A 21,125-nucleotide genomic window follows, 5' to 3' on the forward strand; every position below is an offset into this window, starting at 1 on the left:
CTGGCCATTATATTTCACCCAGTTATCCCTGTAATGAGCGCTTATAACTTGTATTTGACTGAAGCATAACTTTTGTTTGGCTAAAGTGTATGTTCCAGAAATGCATTCAGTCTGGATTTGAAGTCCTCAAGAAATGAAGAATCCACTACTTCCCTTGGCAGTTTGTTCCATTCTCACTGTTAAAAATTTGTGCCTAATTTCTAATTTGATTGGACTGTCTTCATCTTACAGGTTTTTGTTCTGTTTTTCTCTGCTACAGAGCCCTTTAGTACCCACTATTTTCTCCCCATGAAGGTACTTATACACTGTCATTTCTCAATCTTCTTTATGATAAGATAAACAAATGGATTTCTTTAAGTCTCTCACTGTAAGGCATTCTCCCCAGTCCTTGAATAATTTTTGTGGCTCTTTTCTGTACCCTCTCCAATTTTTCAACAAGCTTTTTGAAAAGCAGAAACCAGAACTGGACACCATATTCCAGTATTGGTCTCACCAACGCCATATACAGAGGTAAAATTACCTCTCTACTCCCCATTAAATACATCCAAGGATCACATTACTCCTTTTTGCCATAGATCACAAAGATCCACTTTGACTCCTAAATCCTTCTCAGAGATGCTGCTTTCCAGGATACAGCCTCCTTCCCCTCCCACTACTGAAGGTTTGGCCTGCATTCCTTTTTCCTAGGTATATAACTTTGCATTTGGTGGTCTTCAAATGCAATTTGCTTGAATGGTCCCAGGTTACCAAGTGATCCAGATCACTCTCTATGACTGTCCTGTCATCATTTACCACTCCAACAAACTTTATGTCATCCACAAATTTTATCAGCAGTGATTTTAGATTTACTTCCACATCATTGATAAAAATATTGAATAGTGTTGGGAGCCCCACTACGCAACATCCCCGTTTGATGAAGGCTCCCCATTGTTCAGTACTTTTTGAGATCTATTAATTGGCTAGTTCTTAATCCATTTATCACATGCTGTGTTGATAATGTATAGTGCTAATTTCTGAATCAGAATGTCATGTAGTACTAAGAAAAGGAGTACTTGTGGCACCTTAGAGACTAACCAATTTATTTGAGCATGAGCTTTCGTGAGCTACAGCTCACTTCATCGGATGCATACTGTGGAAACTGCAGAAGACATTATATACACAGAGACCATGAAACAATACCTCCTCCCACCCCACTCTCCTGCTAGTAATAGCTTATCTAAAGTGATCATCAAGTTGGGCCATTTCCAGCAGGAGAGTGGGGTGGGAGGAGGTATTGTTTCATGGTCTCTGTGTATATAATGTCTTCTGCAGTTTCCACAGTATGCATCCGATGAAGTGAGCTGTAGCTCACGAAAGCTTATGCTCAAATAAATTGGTTAGTCTCTAAGGTGCCACAAGTCCTCCTTTTCCTTTTGCGAATACAGACTAACACGGCTGTTACTCTGAAACATGTAGTACTAAGTCAAACACCTCACAAAAGTCTAAGTTTATTAGCAGTTTGAATAAAAAATGTAGGAATACGGGTTGTCATCTATTGAGAAGAATTTCTACAGAAAGCTATGGAAGAGCAGTAAGATGTAGTAAATGAAAACATTTCTCAGAGCCTCCATTTTAAGAATGGGCAACACGAGGAATATTGAAAATAGAAAGTTAATCCGTATCCAGAGTATTTCCCAAAGTTTGAAGTTTAAAAAAATAAATAAAAAATTCAGTAGATTCCTGGCTCTCTCAGTTCTTGCTCCTTCGGGAAGTAATGGAGTTGCCTGTAACTGTTCAGTCAATCTGCTCTTCGCCCTCCTCATTGCAATTAGCACGTTCATGTCCCATGTTCTGCCACGGGAGTACACGAGTGCCTCTACCAGGAAGGGAACTAACCAAAATGTGGAGCATTTTCAAAAGCACTGAAATGACTTAGGAGCCAAAGTTTCATTGACTTTCTATTGGATTTCGGCTCCTAAGTGCCTAAACCAATTTCTGTAAATGGTACTTAGGCTCCTAAATTACATATGTTTGAAAATTTTATCGCAGTCTCCTACTGCCTCAGCAATGCAGGATTGTTCCCCAGAATTTCACATCACATCTCATCACTGGAGCTCTCCAATTTTCTTTAACATTTTACAGATTCTAAAATCAAGTATCAGATTTTAAAGATTGATTGTTTTTTTAATCATGTTAACATTTGCCTGGAGAACAGATGGGTCATTTCATCTGTAATTTTTCCATTCTTATAAAGACAAAAGGCTAGACGAAGAGGTCCCACAAAATCCAGTTCACAATTACATTTTCAAAGTCCTCTTTTTCCTATTTACCAGAGAATCTACTGGACTATGGATTGAGTAACAGCCGGTTGGGTCTGGGACTGTCTAGTTGGATGTCAGGTTTCTAACTGATTGCACAGTACTCAGAATCTATTAAAGAGTTCCTATAAATTACTTCTATATAGAACAGGCTGCCAAGGTGTGCAGATGTTAGGAGTTGGCTAATCCTAAATAAACCTGGTAAAGACATTTGCCTTCTAAAATTTTCTGCTGAATTGACCGTAGAGATCATTTCATTGAATCAATAACGTGAAAAGCCTATAATCCCGATGTTTGCCACAAGCCCATGAAGCAGTCTGCAAACATGAAGAGCTTGTCATTCCAGACACTTGGCTCCTACTGAATAGACTCAGAATAAGACACAATCTATCGAGTCTGTGAATCTAGAAATGTAAGAAGACAGCCTGAGTGATCATAGACATACTTAAGTATTTAATAAGGCTTCTTTTACATTTGTAGCTTTGGAAGACCTGACAAGGGAGAATATCCAACTAGTCTATTAGTTTTTATTAAACTGGAAAGAACGTTTATTCTTACAAAGCTGAGGACTTGTACGGAATAGGAAATACATATACACTCGCATGCCCCATTAACTCAGCAATTGTAGGTGTATGTTTGGTTGCCATTACTATGAACACACCATCACTGAGGTCATCTTTGACTCCTCATTCTCCTTTTCCCTTCACATTCAGGCTGTCACTTCTCCTGCCACTTCTTCCTCCATACTATATCAAAACACACACACTTATTTTCTGTTCTTACAGCTAAAATGCTAGTCCAAGGTCTAGTCATCTCCCACCTCAATTATTGCAACCTCTCCCTCCCCAGAATTCCCACATTTCTCTCCTTCATTTCCTGCAAAACATAGCTGCTAAAATGATCTGCCACACCTGATCAGACTTCTTTTCTCTCTGAATCCATCTACTGGCCTCCCCTTATTCACATTAAGTGAGTAAGTAAATCCATTTATCTGTGTTTGAATATTAGTGACATCGTAACAATTTTCTAAAGCCATCATGATCCACTGCTAACTTCAAGCACTCTGCAGCTGATCTTCCAGTGACCTGCCGCACACCACCCATCCAACTCCTTGCTGGTTGTCCCCTAATATGATGACTCCCCACCATTCCTTCCAAAATAAATTTCTCAAGGTTTTTTCTGTCTCTACACCGAATGTGACAAACGTACATAAGTCTGTGTTTGTTGGTTTTCAACATCAGGGTCTACTTCTCTTCAATAATATTTCTAATATAAGTATTCATCTTTTTTTCTGTCCAGGAGATATGCAAGAGTGTTCGTCAGCAGCACATTTCAAATGCTTATTTTTTTTCTTATCAGCCACATTAACTTCTCAAAATTCACATCCATAAATCACTATGGAAAATATTAGGCATTTCACCAGTTGCCCTTTGTACATTTCGAGATCTATGCTTTCTTAAGAGAGGCATAGCGGAGTGAGTTATCCCTAGTCATCTTCTGATTCCTTTGGAACAGCCTCCTTGGTTGCATATGTATGATCCCAGATAATTAACAGCTTGTCTGTTGTGATGTCCACTTGTATCCTGTTTTAGTCACTCTTTTTGTTGAATTCAGGAATAGTCCATAGGACTCACTCCCTGTTCTTACAGACACCAACTTTTGTTGCACTGCATCAATGGTTCCAGAAAAGAGCGTTTCATCAGCAGCATATCTGAGGTCGATGAAGAGGTGTCCATCAATGGAGAGCCTAGCTCCTTCCACTTTGTCAAAACCTTCCAAGGCTTGTCTCAGAACGAATTCTGCATATATGTTAAAGAGGTTTGGGGACAAAATACACTCTTGTTTCATACCCTGCCCAGTGGAAAACCACTCACTGTCACCTACTGCTGTTTACACCATGGTCTGTTGTTGGTGGCAGTGACTTGCAATGAGTTCAATGAGAAGCTTTGGAATCTCCATGTCTACGGGTACTGGAACAATTTTTATAGTGGGGGTGCTGATGATGGAAACCACATATCTGGTGTTTGTTATTACTACTTCAAGCCAGGGGGTGCGGGAGCACCCCCAGCACCTCTGGTTCTAGCACCACTGCCCATGTCTGCCAGTATCCTCCAAAGACACTCATGTCAGACGGTATCAAATGCTTTCCGAGTAGTCAATGAAGCACATGATCAATGGATGAATGTGTACTCTACATTTTTCAGTGCAGTACCAATGTACTGTATCAATTATAATTTTCCTGTGCTCACCTTCAAGGTGCTGTGCAATCATGCTCCACCAACAGCTTGGATCTCATTACTTGTCCTATTCTCCCATAGCCTCCTTTACTCCATTGATAATTGCCTCAAAACAGCCCTTTGTTCTCTCTCGCTCTCTCCTCTCTCTCTGTTCCTTTTACCTTGCAGCCCGATTGGTTCTCTAAGATCAGAACATTCCAGACATTTTCCACTCCTCTTCCAATTCCAATCCCTCCTGAAAACTTACTCCTTCAAGTGTTTCAAGGCCCACAAACACTAATCTGCAACAGTAAAAGAAATTCACTATTCTAAGTTAACACCTCTGGGTCTCCTCTTGCCTCATCCATGTCAGTCTTGTAGACTATAAACTCTTCGGGCAGAGCTAGCTTTTATCTTTGTTGCACACAGCACCATGCATACTGTCAGTCCTTAACAAATGATAAATAACAAACACGTGTATACTTAGCAGCATCTTCCATTTTCATGGTGTTGGGAGGAAAAATTTGTGAGGGACCTTTTCTTTTTAAGAGAGAGCATCAATTTTAAGCATTTGTTTGTCTGGTTTTTTTTTAATGCTAATTAGGTACTGTGACAAAGTTCCTGCTCTACCTTGGTGGGTCTTGTGCTTATTGGCAGATTTGCTCGCCTTGGAGCTTCACAGCAGCCCTCAGCGTGGCCGTTTTTCTGAACCCACAGTCCAGGTCGACTCCTCCTGTGTCTGACCAGGAGTTGGGAAGATTTGGGGGGAACCCGGGCCCGCCCTCTACTCCGGGTTCCAGCCCAGGGCCTGTGGAATGCAGCTGTCTAGAGTGCCTCCTGGGACAGCTGTGCGACAGCTACAACTCCCTGGGCTACTTCCCCATGGCCTCCTCCCAACACCTTCTTTATCCTCACCATAGGACTTTCCTCCTGGTATCTGATAATGCTTGTACACCTCAGTCCTCCAACAGTCCGCGTTCTCACTCTCAGCTCCAAGTGCCTCTTGCTCCCAGCTCCTCACACACACACCACAAACTGAAGTGAGCTCCTTTTTAAAACCCAGGTGCCCTGATTAGCCTGCCTTAATTGATTCTAGCAGGTTCTTGATTGGCTGCAGGTGTTCTAATCAGCCTGTCTTAATTGTCTGCAGAAGGTTCCTGAGTTACCTTACTCAGGGAAAAGGGACCTACTTAGCCTGGGGCTAATATATCTGCCTTCTATTACTCTCCTATAGCCATCTGGCCCGACCTTGTCACAGTAGAAGCTAAAAAACTAGGTAAAATCTTGGAGATTTTGATATTCCATTTTCTGTATGGTAATTCACTAATTTGTATTAAGGGTCAGTCCATTTAAGTTAAAGACAATTGGGGCATCTTATTGATCACTCTTACTTATATGTTGTGTTCCCACTAATTCACTTTGCATCTACCGCTCCTTTAAAAAAAAAGTATTTTGCAGTCATTTCAACATCAGAAAAAGAGACAGCTGAACTGCACATTTCAGACTATCGCTATCTTGGCTGAACCCCTTTTGAAGAAAAGCTTATGGAATCTCAATGTGTCTTTCCTGGCAAAATTAGTAAATAAACCTATACAAGCAGCACAGACATCAGCTGTTCACTTCTCCTGAACTGCTCTGCACCGTACAAAGGACACAATCCAGTTAATTACGTCTGCTAAAGTCCCTGAGAGTAGAATGCAACCATCTTCAATGTCCAGAAGAAAACTGAGTCAATGATAAAAAAGCTGGAATTCTGGGCTCACTGTGTGGAGGAAAAGAACACTGAAATTTTCCCAAACATGCATGAATTTCTGACAACGAATGAACTACAGTTGCAGGACAGTGTTAAAGGTGACATCAAGCAACTGGCGAGGCAGTTACGTAGTACTTTCCCTCAATAGGAAACGCAAACACTTTCGTAGTACTTTCCCTCAATGGGTCCGCTACACTTTCACAAATTTTTCTGCAGTTCCCACACCACAAGATTTGTCAATAAAAGAACAAGAAAATCTCCTGGGACATCTCAACTGATGGCAGAATCAAGATTGAGTTCCAACAAAAGTTGAGCATAAGCTTTCGTGAGCTACAGCTCACTTCATCGGATGCATTCAGTCCTGAATTCAGGCTGAATGCACCCGATGAAGTGAGCTGTAGCTCACGAAAGCTTATGCTCAAATAAATTTGTTAGTCTCTAAGGTGCCACAAGTACTCCTTTTCTTTTTGCGAATACAGACTAACCCGGCTGCTACTCTGAAACAAAAGTTGAGCTGGCTGAGTTTTGAATCCAAATGCGAGCAGAGTCTCCTGAATTGTCAGAAAGGGCTGTCCAGGTTTTGATGCCGTTTGCTACAACTTACCTGTGTGAAAATGGATTTTCATATTTCACTGGAATGTAATCGAAGTATCATCAGCACCTTTGTATAGAAAACAACTTATGACTCAAAACCATCACCTATCATTCCAAACGTTATGTGCCTGTGCACGAACAAACAACCTCATTGTCACATTAATGGTGAGTGGTACTATTAAGTCATTGTTTAAGTTGGTCAAAAGTAAATGTACATTAAAACTAAAACCGTAAATGAGATGTACTATTATTATTGTAGTATTGTATTATTGTGTGTATGTGTACTATAATTTGTACATTTTGTACAATGCTTGGGCATTAAAAGGATTAAAATATAAAACCTGTATTCTGGTAGGGGTACACTGGTAGATCTGGAAGGGGGTACATAGTAAGAAAAGTTGGGGAACCTTTGAACTAGATCATGACGGTCCCTTCTGGCCTTTAAGTCTATGAGTCTATTTAGCCAGCCAGCACTCCTCACTGTGGTATCTGAGATTTCTGCTGTGAGCCGTTTCCTCCTAAGTCCCTGGCATGTTTGGGTCTCCAAGTAAGCTCCCCAGCCCTTCAGGCTAGCATTGGTTGTGAGGGTTAAAGTATATGGAAGGCAGCTTGGGATGCCTTTGCAGACATTGTAATGGATTGACCACCATTGTAAGAAGTTGAATATCTGTGCTGGAACCCGTACTTGATCTTTCATGTGTATCAGGGCGTGGTCCCAAACCTTTGGTATGAAAGCTTGAAGGCTTCTGCTGTGTGATTGTGCCATGGAGTCATCCCTATGCATGACACCAGGACTCCTAGCAGTTGGAGGCATAGTCCTATGGTAGACCTCCAGAAAATAAATTCCTGGATGGCACCAGAGAATTCTTCTTGGCATTGATGATGAAGCCATGTGCCTGAGGAAATTTAACATCTGAGACATGGCCCTGTGTGCAGCTGATCAAAATGGAGCTCTGAACAGGATGTCATCCAGGAAGGGGCACAGGTAAATTCCCTGCTACCTCCGTCTGATTATCACTGTCAACATCTTTGGAAAAACCCTCGGGCCCGAGGACAGGTCGAACATGAGTATTCAGTACTGATAACATTTCCTACTGGAGGCGAACCTCAGAAGTCTCCGACAGCACAGTCTGATGGGGATAGGGAGATATGCGTCTGCTACATCTACTGAAGTCAAGAAGTTCCCCGAGGACAGCAATGACACTGTAGAAGTCAGGGTGTCTATCCAAAACCTCATTTTCATATTCTACTGAGCCTTTTGAAGTTAAGAATGGCTCTGATACCCCCTGTGTACTTCTGTACTATGAAGATGGAGTAGAACCCGGAGAACAAGGTCAGCTCCCAGACTACTGCACTGGGTGGCACAGCATGGGAAGGAGGTGACCAGTCCTCTGTGGAGAAAGAAGTGGTTCGGGACTATTTAGAAAAGCTGGACGAGCACAAGTCCATGGGGCCAGATGCGCTGCATCCGAGAGTGCTAAAGGAGTTGGCGGATGTGATTGCAGAGCCATTGGCCATTATCTTTGAAAACTCATGGCGATTGGGGGAGGTCCCGGACAACTGGAAAAAGGCTAATGTAGTGCCCATCTTTAAAAAAGGGAAGGAGGAGGATCCTGGGAACTACAGGCCAGTCAGCCTCACCTCAGTCCCTGGAAAAATCATGGAGCAGGTCCTCAAGGAATCAATTCTGAAGCACTTACACGAGAGGAAAGTGATCAGGAACAGTCAGCATGGATTCACCAAGGGCAAGTCATGCCTGACTAATCTAATTGCCTTCTATGATGAGATAACTGGCTCTGTGGATGAAGGGAAAGCAGTGGACGTGTTGTTCCTTGACTTTAGCAAAGCTTTTGACACGGTCTCCCACAGTATTCTTGTCAGCAAGTTAAAGAAGTATGGGCTGGATGAATGCACTATAAGGTGGATAGAAAGCTGGCTAGATTGTCGGGCTCAACGGGTAGTGATCAATGGCTCCATGTCTAGTTGGCAGCCGGTATCAAGTGGAGTGCCCCAAGGGTCGGTCCTGGGGCCGGTTTTGTTCAAGATCTTCATAAATGATCTGGAGGATGGTGTGGATTGCACCCTCAGCAAGTTTGCAGATGACACTAAACTGGGAGGAATGGTAGATATGCTGGAGGGTAGGCATAGGATACAGAGGGCCCTAGACAAATTGGAGGATTGGGCCAAAAGAAATCTGATGAGGTTCAACAAGGACAAGTGCAGAGTCCTGCACTTAGGATGGAAGAATCCAATGCACCGCTACAGACTAGGGACCGAATGGCTAGGCAGCAGTTCTGCAGAAAAGGACCTAGGGGTTACAGTGGATGAGAAGCTGGATATGAGTCAACAGTGTGCCCTTGTTGCCAAGGAGGCTAACGGCATTTTGGGCTGTATAAGTAGGGGCATTGCCAGCAGATTGAGGGACGTGATCGGTCCCCTCTATTTGACATTGATGAGGCCTCATCTGGAGTACTGTGTCCAGTTTTGGGCCCCACGCTACAAGAAGGATGTGAAAAAATTGGAAAGCGTCCAGCAGAGGGCAACAAAAATGATTAGGGGTCTGGAACACATGATTTATGAGGAGAGGCTGAAGGAACTGGGATTGTTTAGTCTGCAAAAGAGAAGAATGAGGGGAGATTTGATAGCTGCTTTCAACTACCTTAAAGGGGGTTCCAAAGAGGATGGCTCTAGACTGTTCTCAGTGGTAGCAGATGACAGAACAAGGAGTAATGGTCTCAAGTTGCAGTGGGGAAGGTTTAGGTTGGATATTAGGAAAAACTTTTTCACTAGGAGGGTGGTGAAGCACTGGAATGGGTTACCTAGGGAGGTGGTGGAATCTCCTTCCTTTGAGGTTTTTAAAGTCAGGAATCGCACCTGCCTTGGTGGGTAGGGGACCCCACGTGCCTGTCTGACTCAGAGCCCCAAGAGCTAGCAGAGTTAAAGATGGAAGCTGGGTGCAGGCTGGGCACAACTTGCCATCTGCCGAACCTGGGAAGGCTGCCTCACACATAGAGCAGCACTTGGATTTGACCCGGTGCTTTCTTGGCTGCTCTGCCAAGGCTGTAAGGGGCAGAGGAGCCGGTAGGGAGATGCTGCAGCAGGCTCAGGCAGGGATAAACACCCATAGGGTTAACCATCTCAGGGGGCAGGAGGAATGCTGAGGAGGGAGAACACTGCTCCCCACTGCCAAGAAAACTGGGCAGAAAAGTTAAAATAGGAGGAGGAAGGGCAGAAGCAAAGGAAGCCACCACTGTCTGCTGCTGTGGAGGCACAATCTGTCAGCAAGCAGGTGCTGAGACACAAAAACTGATCCGCCTCCGTGAGCTTCAGGGAGAGGCGAGCAGCTCAGGCATCCAGAACTGTGGCGGGAGACGCTGGGGTGCAGAAAGTCATCATCTCTCCCTGTCGTTCTGATCATGTCACTCCCCACTGTGAATCCTTCCACTGGTTCCACATCTTCTATTGCTTCGGATTTAACTATGCCTTTCTATTTACCCAGACTCACCTCACTTCACATTGTGCCCTGATGCTCTGCCAATATGCCCACTCAACTGCCCGGTTGGCAGCTCCTCACACAAACACTTGCATGCCTACTTTCATGCTGACCCCGCAGGCCTGGTGTGACCTTTGTGCAAGGCCTCTCTCTTCTCCATTTTGGGGCCTCCTTTGAAGACCCTCTCTGCCATGCTGCTTATAGTGAACTGAGCTGACCCGTATATTACATGAGAAGAAAGGAAAGAAGTATGTTGTTGTCCTACTCTCCCTCATCTCTGTCTCCTTGGCGATCTCTCTGTCTTCATCTGTGAGCACATGGGGAGGGTCTGCTCCTTCTTATCATGTGGACTGCACTAGTACCCTAGGGGGTGTTACCATAAACACACACTGAGTAACTGGAACAACATACGCACACATTTTATTTGGATTGTTTTAATTAATTTAATTAACTTAGCGCTGGAGACAGGTGACTGACAGCCCCAGAGCCCAAGCCCTCTCTTCATCCCCTGATCGGGAACAGCAGAGCTGTCAGCAATGCAGCTTACTGGCTCCATCCATCCATAGTACCTGAACAATGACGTGGGGGCTCCCCCTCTGGCTCAATACTCATGGCCAGTTCAGTCTTTTATTTCCCCTAATTTTAACCCAAAGCTCACTTTTATGGGGCCTCTAAAAGGCAAAATCTCATGAGGAGCTGAGTGTGACCCTCCATGGACTGCCCTTTTTAGACAGACTACTGCTTAGCCTCCTGTGCCACCACCAGGAAATTCCCAGAAGCAGCCAGTATAGACTGCTGAAGTGACTGGGTCAGAGTCACCGCTCAGGAGGAGAGAAATCGCTGCAGAGAAGGTGAGCTTCTCTCACCAGGTTGGGCAGGAAACAGTACATAATATTTCTCAATAGATGCCTGTGGAAAATTAACAGTGAGCTGCACTTTGAAGTTTTTGCCAGAGAGGATGTGGCAGGCAGGCAGACTGACTGTACAACGGAGACATTGTTACTGCGTTAAAAAAAAATAATAATAATCAGACAATAACCCAGTCTAAATTCTTCTGCATTTGTCTAATTTCCTGGGGAAACAGGAATACACAGCAGAGTGAATCCAATTTGACAAGTTAAGTGAGTGGATATTCAGAGCAGAAAAGAGGGGGAAAACACTAACAGTCTTCATCAAAGAACATTAAGCCCTTTCAAAGACATTAAAGAATGAAGCCTCACAACCCCTGTCTGACGTAGGTAAGCATTATCACCCTCATTTTACAGACAAGGAAATTGAAGTTCAGAGGGGAAAGTGACTTCCCAAGGTCACAGTGTGTCTTGGGCAGAATCCAAGATTCCCAATTCCTAGTTATCTGTTCTAACCACTAGAGTGCACTGTCTCTAGAATATGCATGTGCAGGAACTGCTCAGTGAAAACACAGGTGGTATTGAAGGAAACCTGCCTTGGCACTGTCAGCCACCAGCACATGAGGACATTATTCAGTCTCAGCCCCGGAGGAGAAGATGGAGGAAGTGTCAGGTATCACAGCACTCAAATCATGAATGACACTTCTGTGTATGTGTGTACGCATGCACACATGTGTACTTGGGCATCCACCTGCTTTGATGATAAGAAGCCTACTGAAAACTGTAAATTCCCAGCTGTTTATAACGGCATCCACTCACAGAATGACTGGGCATGTCACTAATGCAAGGAAAATGCAGACTTCATTCCAGCTCCGAGCTCTGACAGAAAATTACAGCACTTCAGAGTATGGAAACACGCAATGAATTTACTGCCATCAGATATTAATAACCTATTTTAAAAGCTAATAACCTGAGGTTACTTCTTACAGAAGCGCTCGTGGCATGCAGACACCATCTGTTGAGTGGCAGGTTTGGTACGCAGCATTGTGTTCCAGCTAGAGCTATCCCACGCTCTTACTGGAAAGGGAAACTGTTAGCTCTCCAAGACAAAGTAATTCTCATCTGACAAATCCAGCCAGCTATTTACAACAAACAGACATACACTGAGATGTGCAGAGCTGGTTTCCAAACATGTCACAGCTCTTCTCTTATTTCTCTGTATCCGTCCTCCCTTCTGGATCTCTCATCTTCCTTTTCCTCTTGCACTTTACTTCCTGCCTTCTACCAGGCTGACTCCTATTCCTAGAAGAGTCTTCCTGAATTCATCCACCAAGCGCCTTCTCTCACCACATGCAAATCTACTTCTTGCAACAATCCTGCCTCCATTCTTCTCAGCATTAGTAACTCAGACTCTCCCCTCGCCAGAACCGCTGCCCAGTGTCTTGTCTTGTCTGGACTGGAAGCTCTTTGAGCAGAGAACATGCCTTGCTTATATTCTGTAAAGCATAGTGTAAATTTATGGTGCTCAGAAGAGGCCTTATTTCTGAATGTGTCTGAGTAAGAATGTTTTGTCTCCTACCACGAAATGTAGCACACAGCTCTTCACCCTCCATCCCACCATTATTCATCGGGGCGGGTCTGGGCACTATGAGTCTTGAGAATACACCCAAACGTCAGCTCATTGGTTAAAAAGGGGGGGATGGGAGAATTCTTGCGACAGAGAAGTGGAGGCTGTGCTACGGCTCTTGCAGAGGTTCCAACACTTTGGACTGATCTAATTTTTTGAAATTAGGAATAAAACCAAAACCCAACCCCCCCCCCCCCGCAAGAAAAACCACTTACCCGTAATGGCTGGGGGCTTTCACATCTGCCATGGGTGTTTTGAGGCACTTCCCCAGTGGAGCCCAGTAGGGATTGTGCAACGATGTCCCCTACATAGGTTTGAAACTCTCGCCCCTTGTGGCTCCAAAGATCAAAGTGCCCCCGCTCCCCACATTTTAAAGTAAATGCTCAAGAGACAGAAATTTTCCAGATTTCAGAGACTTGGGTCCAAGTCCTGCCCCACCACATTTTCCCTTTTCTCTCCTTAAGGGGCAAACGCACCACAGGCTTCTGGTTTCAACCAAGCAGGGTTCATATCTGTGCACCAGCTGTCTTACATGCCACCCTGAAACACCTGGGGCCTGGTTTTCACAGGTGCTATGTTTCCACAATTTCAAAGCTGTGCAGCTCTGCATCTCTGAAAATCAGGGGTCCAGCCCTCAACAACTGGAGGCACCCCAAATTAATGACACTGATCATTTTGGCCTAACTGGAAAGCTACCATGATGCTCTGTTGAGCTCTCTGGTCGCAGGAACCGCTCCCTTCCCTTGTGAAGTGCCCCACATTAGTGAGAGTTAGGGAAGCCACTTCATTTAATCTTTGAAAAGCAAAATATTACAATAGGAATTCCTCAAGCTGTAATTGCAGAGAGTGTATGCACGACAAACACATTAACATTTAACACTATAAGCGCTTCAGAGACGTGCAGAACCTCACCACAAAGCTGTGCGGAGAAGTGGTGTGTATGAGAGACTGAGCAGGTTTGCAGAGGAAGGAATGAGAATTAGCAACATTCTCTCTCATGCAGATATTAATCCCCCCCGCCGCAATAAAATTTCTCTGTCTTATGCTGACGTCAGCCACGTCAGAGTCCTCCTTAGCTGATACATGGCTCATTATGTGCTCAAGCCTATGTCTCTGGGAAAAATTACTTTAAAAATAAAACAGGTGAATTCCTTGAGCTCACCTAAGTAGCAAAGGAAACCTAGTGAATTGGGTTCCGTGTGGAGTTGCACATTGCGAAACTGTGTGTGTTTAAAGAAGAGAGTTTCTCTGGGTTAGGGAAACATTTGCACTGTTGTGCCAGGGATTTTCCATGAGGAGTGTCAGCCAGTGTCTGGAACTGCAGCTTCCGCAGCCTGTCATAGAAAGGGGATGAGATCACCAAGGAGAAGCCAACCACAGATTCCAGGTTGTCCACCAAGGTGAGAAATCACAGGGGAAAAAGCAGTTGAAGGCAGCTAACATGCTCCAAAAAAGATTTTTTTAAAATGTATCCATTAATTAGGAGTGATGTTGAAGTCTGAGAAAACAGCCCCAAGGCTTCTACATTTCCCCTAGACCAAAGGTTCTCAAACTGTGGTCTGTGGACCCCCAGTAGTCTGCGAGCTCCATTCAGGTGATCCGCGGATAGTTCCCTCTAAGGTGTGGGCCTGGGCGGCCGCACACACAAGAACTAAGGGCCACCCCCCAATTAGTGGAGCCGCGCAGGCATGGCTCCACTAATTAGGTGCCTGGACCTTGGAGAAGACGCACATGTAAGGTGAGGTGGTGACCTTGGGGGGAATAGGAGGTAGGTGGGAGGGGGCAGTGGGGTGAGAAGAGGGGGTGGGGGAATTTGGGATATGCAGGGCTGCAGCAGCCAGAGAAAGACGACTTTCCCCAGCTCCAGGGCTGCGGCTGCCGGGGAGAGACCCCCCTCCTTCCCAGCCCCAGCTCTGTGGCTGCTGTGGCAAGAAAGAGAGCCCCCTCCTTCCCAGCCTCAGCTTGGGGGCTGCTGCAGCGGGGAAGATAGGGCACATCCATCGCATTCGAATGGTAAGATTACTGATATTAAAATATGAGTTGTGTGCTTTTATTTGTAGAACAAAAAACCATTAATTATTAAGTTTTTTTTAATATAGTGCTTTTATCCAAAGTGCTTTACAATAGTTAGCTAATGGTACAAACAACATTTGGAAAGATCATTACGTGATCCGCTGAGACCCTCAGCAATTTTCAAGTGGTCCACAAAAAATAAAGTTTGAGAACCACTGCCCTAGACTGAAGGAAAACTTTCTCTGACCAAGCAGGCTGGGTTAGGCAGATGTGTGAACCACTTTAATTACAATCCCATCTACAAGTTTGCAGCATGGGGTCTGGAAAACAGCACTGCAAAGGCAGAGTATCTTGCAGTTCAACCCTGGGAATTTCTGGGGAGCAACAAGTTTGAATCTCATCTAGTCCTCTAATGATTTGCATTGTACTAGAAAGACAAGGCAGTGGGTTTTCAATTCTTTCGATTAGACATTTAGTCTGTTCAAGGGAGTGGGATGGTGTTTTTAGCTGGAAATCATAACCTTGATTCAAAGGACTTTAGGGTTGATGACACTACAGCCATCAGTGGTGAAGTTTTACTAAAGAGGCTGGATGAAGAAATTAGAACAAGAAGAAGAGTGATCCTAGCAAGGGCCTGAATGCTGCTCTGACTCCCCCCAAATCAACCACAACAAGTCTCTAATGCAAAATGAACCCAGACAACATTGCCCTTACAACCAAAGATGTGCAAAAATGAAATGTGATGAGGGTGATTCTTCTTTCACTCATACCAGTGTAAATCAGAAGCAATTCATCTGAAGTCAATGAAATTACACTGGTGTAAAACCAGAGTAAATGAGACTAGAATCTGGTTAAACTGGTGGAGTTACACACATGTGCTGGTGTAAATCTGGAGTAACTACAGTGGAGATTTACTGTTTTAAAAGAGGCGTGAGTGAGAGGAGAATTCAGCCCATGATCTTCTCCTACAAAGAAAAATAAAGTTTTACCATTAACAACAACAGACGAGCCAGCCCATTTGTGTCTGCTTTCTGGAGAATGCACTTCTGCCTTCCCCTTTTATAAAGTACCAGTTGTACGCGATAGTCTTGTAGAAGCATAAGTGACAGCTATCAGTGACTAACCAGCTTAGATCTGAGCATTATCTTCCCCACTGCAATCAACCGGTGCAATGAACAAATAGATGCAGTATTGTGAAAGCACAGAGGGGTTGGCCATGAAACAGTAGAACATATATTGACTGTAACTACTCCCCAGAATATTAGATTTCATCTTGGAAACACTAATGCATAGTAAGCAGGCCAGGTTTCTCCTATCATGACAGACTCCCCTCTTTCAAACCTAGTCAATATCAATGTACAATTTCATGATATAAGATTTCAAAATGGGGACAACACCTGTGAAATACTGAAGTGTATTGATGAAGATGATACAGAATCACTGAGGAATCATGACACTGCTCCCAAACTAGCATTGATCCACTAGACCTTTAAAGATCATTTTCATTGTTCCAAATCACTTCCGTGTCCCTCAGTCAAACACCATGCGGGTGTTTTTATTATCTCTGCAAGAAGTATCAGCTGTGGCATGGCCTTTTCATGCAATGGCCACTTGAGAGACACTGTATTAAGAGAGCTAAATACACACAGTGGCAGTCTCTGATCTCAGAAAAATGAATGACACCAGTTGTTGTACAGTAAGACCCTTCATAGGATAGGTTTGTGTATGCTGGGTGAAAGTTTGGTGCAATTGCAGATTCATGGCTGTATATAAATTCTTAAAACGAATGAGGAGTACTCGTGACACCTTAGAGACTAATAAATGTATTAATAAATTTATTTAATAAATTTGTTAGTCTCTAAGGTGCCACAAGGACTCCTCGTTCTTTTTGCTGATACAGACTAACACGGCTACCACTCTGAAACCTATAAATTCTTAAGAATTTTCAGCATTAAGAGTGAAATCCAGCAGCTGAAACTACTGGCCAAATGGGTTTCAGTTTAGGGGTTTGTTCTCTGAAGTGGAATTAGTTCTGGTTTGAAAGTTCTGATTGACAGCTCTGGGGACAAGTCCTTTGTTCAGCTCCAGGTAAAGTACAGACAGAACCAGACAAGTTTCACTCATACTCCCAAATAGACCTGAACCCTGACATGGTGAAAAGCATAGGCTGAGATTTCAAAGGAGCCTAAGGAAGTTAGATGCCTAAATCCCAGTAAAATTCAATGGGAGTTGGCCGATTTGCTCCCTTAGGTTCATTTAAAAATCACTGTCATAGCACAGACTCTGTGGCTCACTTAGTTCTTATCTTGTCTTCTGAGGCAGCCAACAGGGGTCCAATTAATGGCCTTGTGGTGATATGAAGAGCTACTTATTAGGGGATGGGCCCGAGACCTAAAACATTTCACACAGTCCACTTTTTGGTCACCACCATGCTGCTGTGATCCAGAGGGGAACATTTCTGTCCCTTAACTTTGGATTTTGAATACAGTCATGAATGAAACCTTCAGGGCAATGTTCAGCATCAACAAAACTTGGGTTCTGAACCAGAACTTCTCTGAAGTTCAAGAGCATTTGGATTTGGAGCTCCAGTTTGGGACCATCTCTGTTAAAAAGTCCCCTGGAGGTAAAATGCAACAAAACCAGCCATCAGCCTCTCAGAACTGCCAGAGAGACATTGTAAAGTATGGCTACAACACTACATGTTTTACAGTGAGTGACACTGGGGCAAGTCGGACTGTCAAACGTGGGGTCTGTAGACTCTCACAGATTCACTGTAAGGTTTGTTTAGTTCATCACTCTTGTACTTTAAGATTGGCTAATAGGTGAATGGAAATCTTGAGGTATAGCTCTTATTCCCCTGTTCACTAGCCAAGCAATAAGATTCTAGTTAGCAGGCTGGGCAGCAGCTGGGAGGCAGCATTGTAAATGGGAAGAAGTCGTGGGAAGAAGTTGAATGGTGAAGCCAAAGAGCAATAGCAGTATGGAGGGAGGCGAGTGCTGACAGCAGCAGTGAGAATGAGAGAGGAGTCTGAAGAAAGAAAGAGCCGGAGAGAGACAAAGAGGGAGCTGGAGTGAGAGAGATGCAACAAGCTCAGCTTTTGTGGGAGCAGCATCTTGATTTGCTTTGCAGTGACTCTCTCCGGTTGACCCACAAGAAGCATTAAAAAGCTCCCAAAAGATCTGTGACCAACCATTGTTGGTTAGTAGGATGGGTCTGGCCAATACTATAGGACCAGGGTGAGGCAAAGAGACGAAGGGGAAAATAAGGGAAAGAGGGTATTGTCCCTTTGAAAAGAACACAGTGAGATAACTTCTTTGGGGGAGTGGGTAACCAAATTCTGAAAAATAATCCCAGCAGACTGTGTGTGAAACCACTTATATAGTACTGAAGTCCCTGTGGAACCCTCTGAAGGCTGGTCACTTCATGGTAGAAAGTGTCCTGAGAAGAGTCACTTTGCCAAGCAAGAACGTAAAGTGTGTTAGGGGCTAATTCGTTCCATATCAACAGCTGCATTGGTATGATAAGACATTGACCACTGAGTGTCCCCACAGTATCTCCGGTGAACCACTTTCCCCGTGCTGACAATCAGAGCTCTGAGCGGAGCCTTTACTCTATAATTTGGAGGTAATATTTTAGCACCCATTTCTGATGTGCTGCATCAGTGATTATGCTTGGGAGTAAGCAGCTGTCATCTTCTCTTCTATATACAGAAGTATGGCTTTTTTGGGTCAATTGTACTGCTGTTTTGAAATAAAACGTAAGGTTATTTCAGGATGAGTAATACATTCATTGATGTTATGTTACACAGAGCATGTTAAAAAGAGTTACTTTGTTTTGTTTTTTAAAGAATGTAAAGTTTTTAAAAATGTGGTTATGAGACTGGATTTCGCTCAGTATTGGGGAACATAGGTCTTTCAATTAAGCCCTGAGTGGGACACCTACAGTTCATTTCCCTACTGTTTAGAGCAGAATTCTCTTAAAATGGGTCACTCTGGGAGAGAGACTCCTGTGCTGATCTGTGTAAAGTAGGATGAATTTCAGCCACATCAGATTGTCCTTCTGCTTGATCACAGATGACAAGGTATCTAACTCCCAGAATATAAGTTTCCCTTTGAGATTCCTAGTTCCAAGAGGAACCAGTAATGGAGGTGCTTCATGTGTTTAAAGACAATAAAATTCAAGATCATTTGTCCATGCGAAATTCATTCGCTACGCAGAAGTAACACCACCATGCCTAAACAAGAGTATTTGCACAGTGTCTTCCACGTGTGGCTTTGCTCCCGTCCCCTAGCCTGCCTTCTAAATCCTGGGAACTCACTTATTCTGAAGGGTGCTAATTAATAAACACTGAGTTGCTAGCCACAGAGTTCAAGATGAGATGTTATTATTTGTTTGCTCTTCTATACTTCTCTGCATGGATCTACCTCTCAATGCCATTGCCTACATCTATGCAAGCTGAGTTGACTTGTAAATTTGATGGCATACATTTAAGCAAGAGAGGGATTGCTTGAACTGAACCTAATGGTAGACTTTCATTAAGCCCTCTTTTGGTTTACATATTTTGATCCACACCCCTGACACAACAAAGTCTTTTCCAACCAGACAAAACCAAGAGGACTCACCATCTCCCAGCAGGACTGACCTATCCTGCTACAAGCTTCTGAAAGTTTTTTTTCCCCTTTGAAATACATAGGACGTAGGATTCTTAATTGTATCCCGTTGATGTACTACTTGTTAACTGATTTTTATTTTTCAAAACATAACCAGAAATATTAAGCGAGTGCAAGAGAGTGTAATGAATTACCATGAAGTAAGAACAGATTATAGAGCAAATTTAGAGCTTTTGGTTGGAACTACATTGGTAGCTAAATCAGAGAGTTGGGAGGGAGCCCAAACAAACATATATAAAGCATTCCTACTGTTGAGCATTTGACTTGTGTAAAAACAATTGGTCAATTGGCCAGTCAAATATTACGAAATAATGTAAAAAATGGTCAAATATTTTAAAGCATTAATTTATTAGTACAGTAACAACAGTAACAAAAAAGAGCAAGACATTATGGTCGGCAGTAGGCTTAGCATTGGATTCTTATGCCTAATTACAAAAAATAAGTTACTTAACCAAGGTACTTTAACTCAGAAAAATACAAAACAATGAAGTTCTAAAAAAATTAAAGAATGACACCATCCAAAAGGTAGGCTGCTGCCTCTATCAGGACATTCTTGGAATATTTGACAATATTTCATGATGGCCAAATAAATAAGTGGTCAACTGACATTATTTGACTAGTCAATTGACCAGTTTGCTAAGCCTATGCAATCTATCCTTTCAACTCCCCAGCAAAAAAACCCCAGCATCAGAAAAGATCATTCCAATTCCTTCATCATACAGGTAAAACAACTAACAAGAACTTTATTTTGATCTGAAGACTCTGAAAAGAACTAGGAAATATGGTGTCATCTCCACTGCAATCCATCATCTCCTCCAACAGAGACAGCTGCAGGAAATATCTGCACTCTTCAGCTGTCTCAACTGAACCACCTGCAGAGCAGTGCTAATGAAGTGCTTGCTAACTTGAAGACCAACTCAGGAAAGAAACTGAATCTAGCCTGAATTATATATAAATCTCAAGGGTGTTTGGTTTAAGGTGGCTGTAGAAAAATAAAAGGGAACTGCTCATGTCGATCTATACCTGGCCATCCCCTGCTGATATCCACCAGACACCTTTACTGACTTGACTTTGTTTTTACTGATAGCTCTTATGCAACAAGCTGTAATAAAAGTCTGAAAACAAAATGAGATACTTACCCGCCTTCAAAGATCTTGATCCTGGCTGGCTCCCCTCTTTTGGAAATGGGAGCCTCTTCTTCTGATTTGCCTCTTTTATCCTCTTCCTTCTCAGCTCTAGTTAAATCTTTTCGACCTTCATTGGAAAGGAGTGAAGGCAAATGAACCTATCTCCCCAAAAGAGCAAAACAATCATTTGTTACATTTCAAATGGCTCTAACAAACACACAGACCATATACACTGGGTTCCCTCAGATAGAGAAGTTTCAGAGTAGCAGCCGTGTTAGTCTGTAGAGAAGGCAACCTACCACATGTGGTGCTGACTATGATGATTGTACCTAGTATCTATGACTTACATTTTCAAATATGCTCTCAAATTCTGGATCTTGTCCTCTGTTTGATATGTCTTATTTAGACTGAACTTTTAAGGGTGGGGAATGTGTTAAAGTACCATGTAAATTAACAACAATTTACATATTTTATTATAAAAACAAT

At 43.3% G+C, this 21,125-nt stretch overlaps 1 protein-coding gene across 6 annotated transcripts in view; it reads right to left on the bottom strand.

The window, feature by feature from the left end:
• The window catches only part of HIVEP3 (HIVEP zinc finger 3), a 399,183-nt gene that overhangs the window by 65,907 nt on the left and 312,151 nt on the right, over positions 1-21,125 (bottom strand). For all 6 annotated transcript variants that reach the window (XM_074934666.1, XM_074934663.1, XM_074934664.1 and 3 more), the window contains one exon: positions 20,652-20,797. In XM_074934666.1, coding sequence (XP_074790767.1) covers positions 20,652-20,797 — 146 coding nt within the window. The remainder of the gene's footprint in view (positions 1-20,651; positions 20,798-21,125) is intronic.

The sequence above is a fragment of the Natator depressus genome, chromosome 19 (genome assembly GCF_965152275.1).
Source record: "Natator depressus isolate rNatDep1 chromosome 19, rNatDep2.hap1, whole genome shotgun sequence".
In the NCBI taxonomy this organism is placed as follows: domain Eukaryota; kingdom Metazoa; phylum Chordata; order Testudines; family Cheloniidae; genus Natator; species Natator depressus.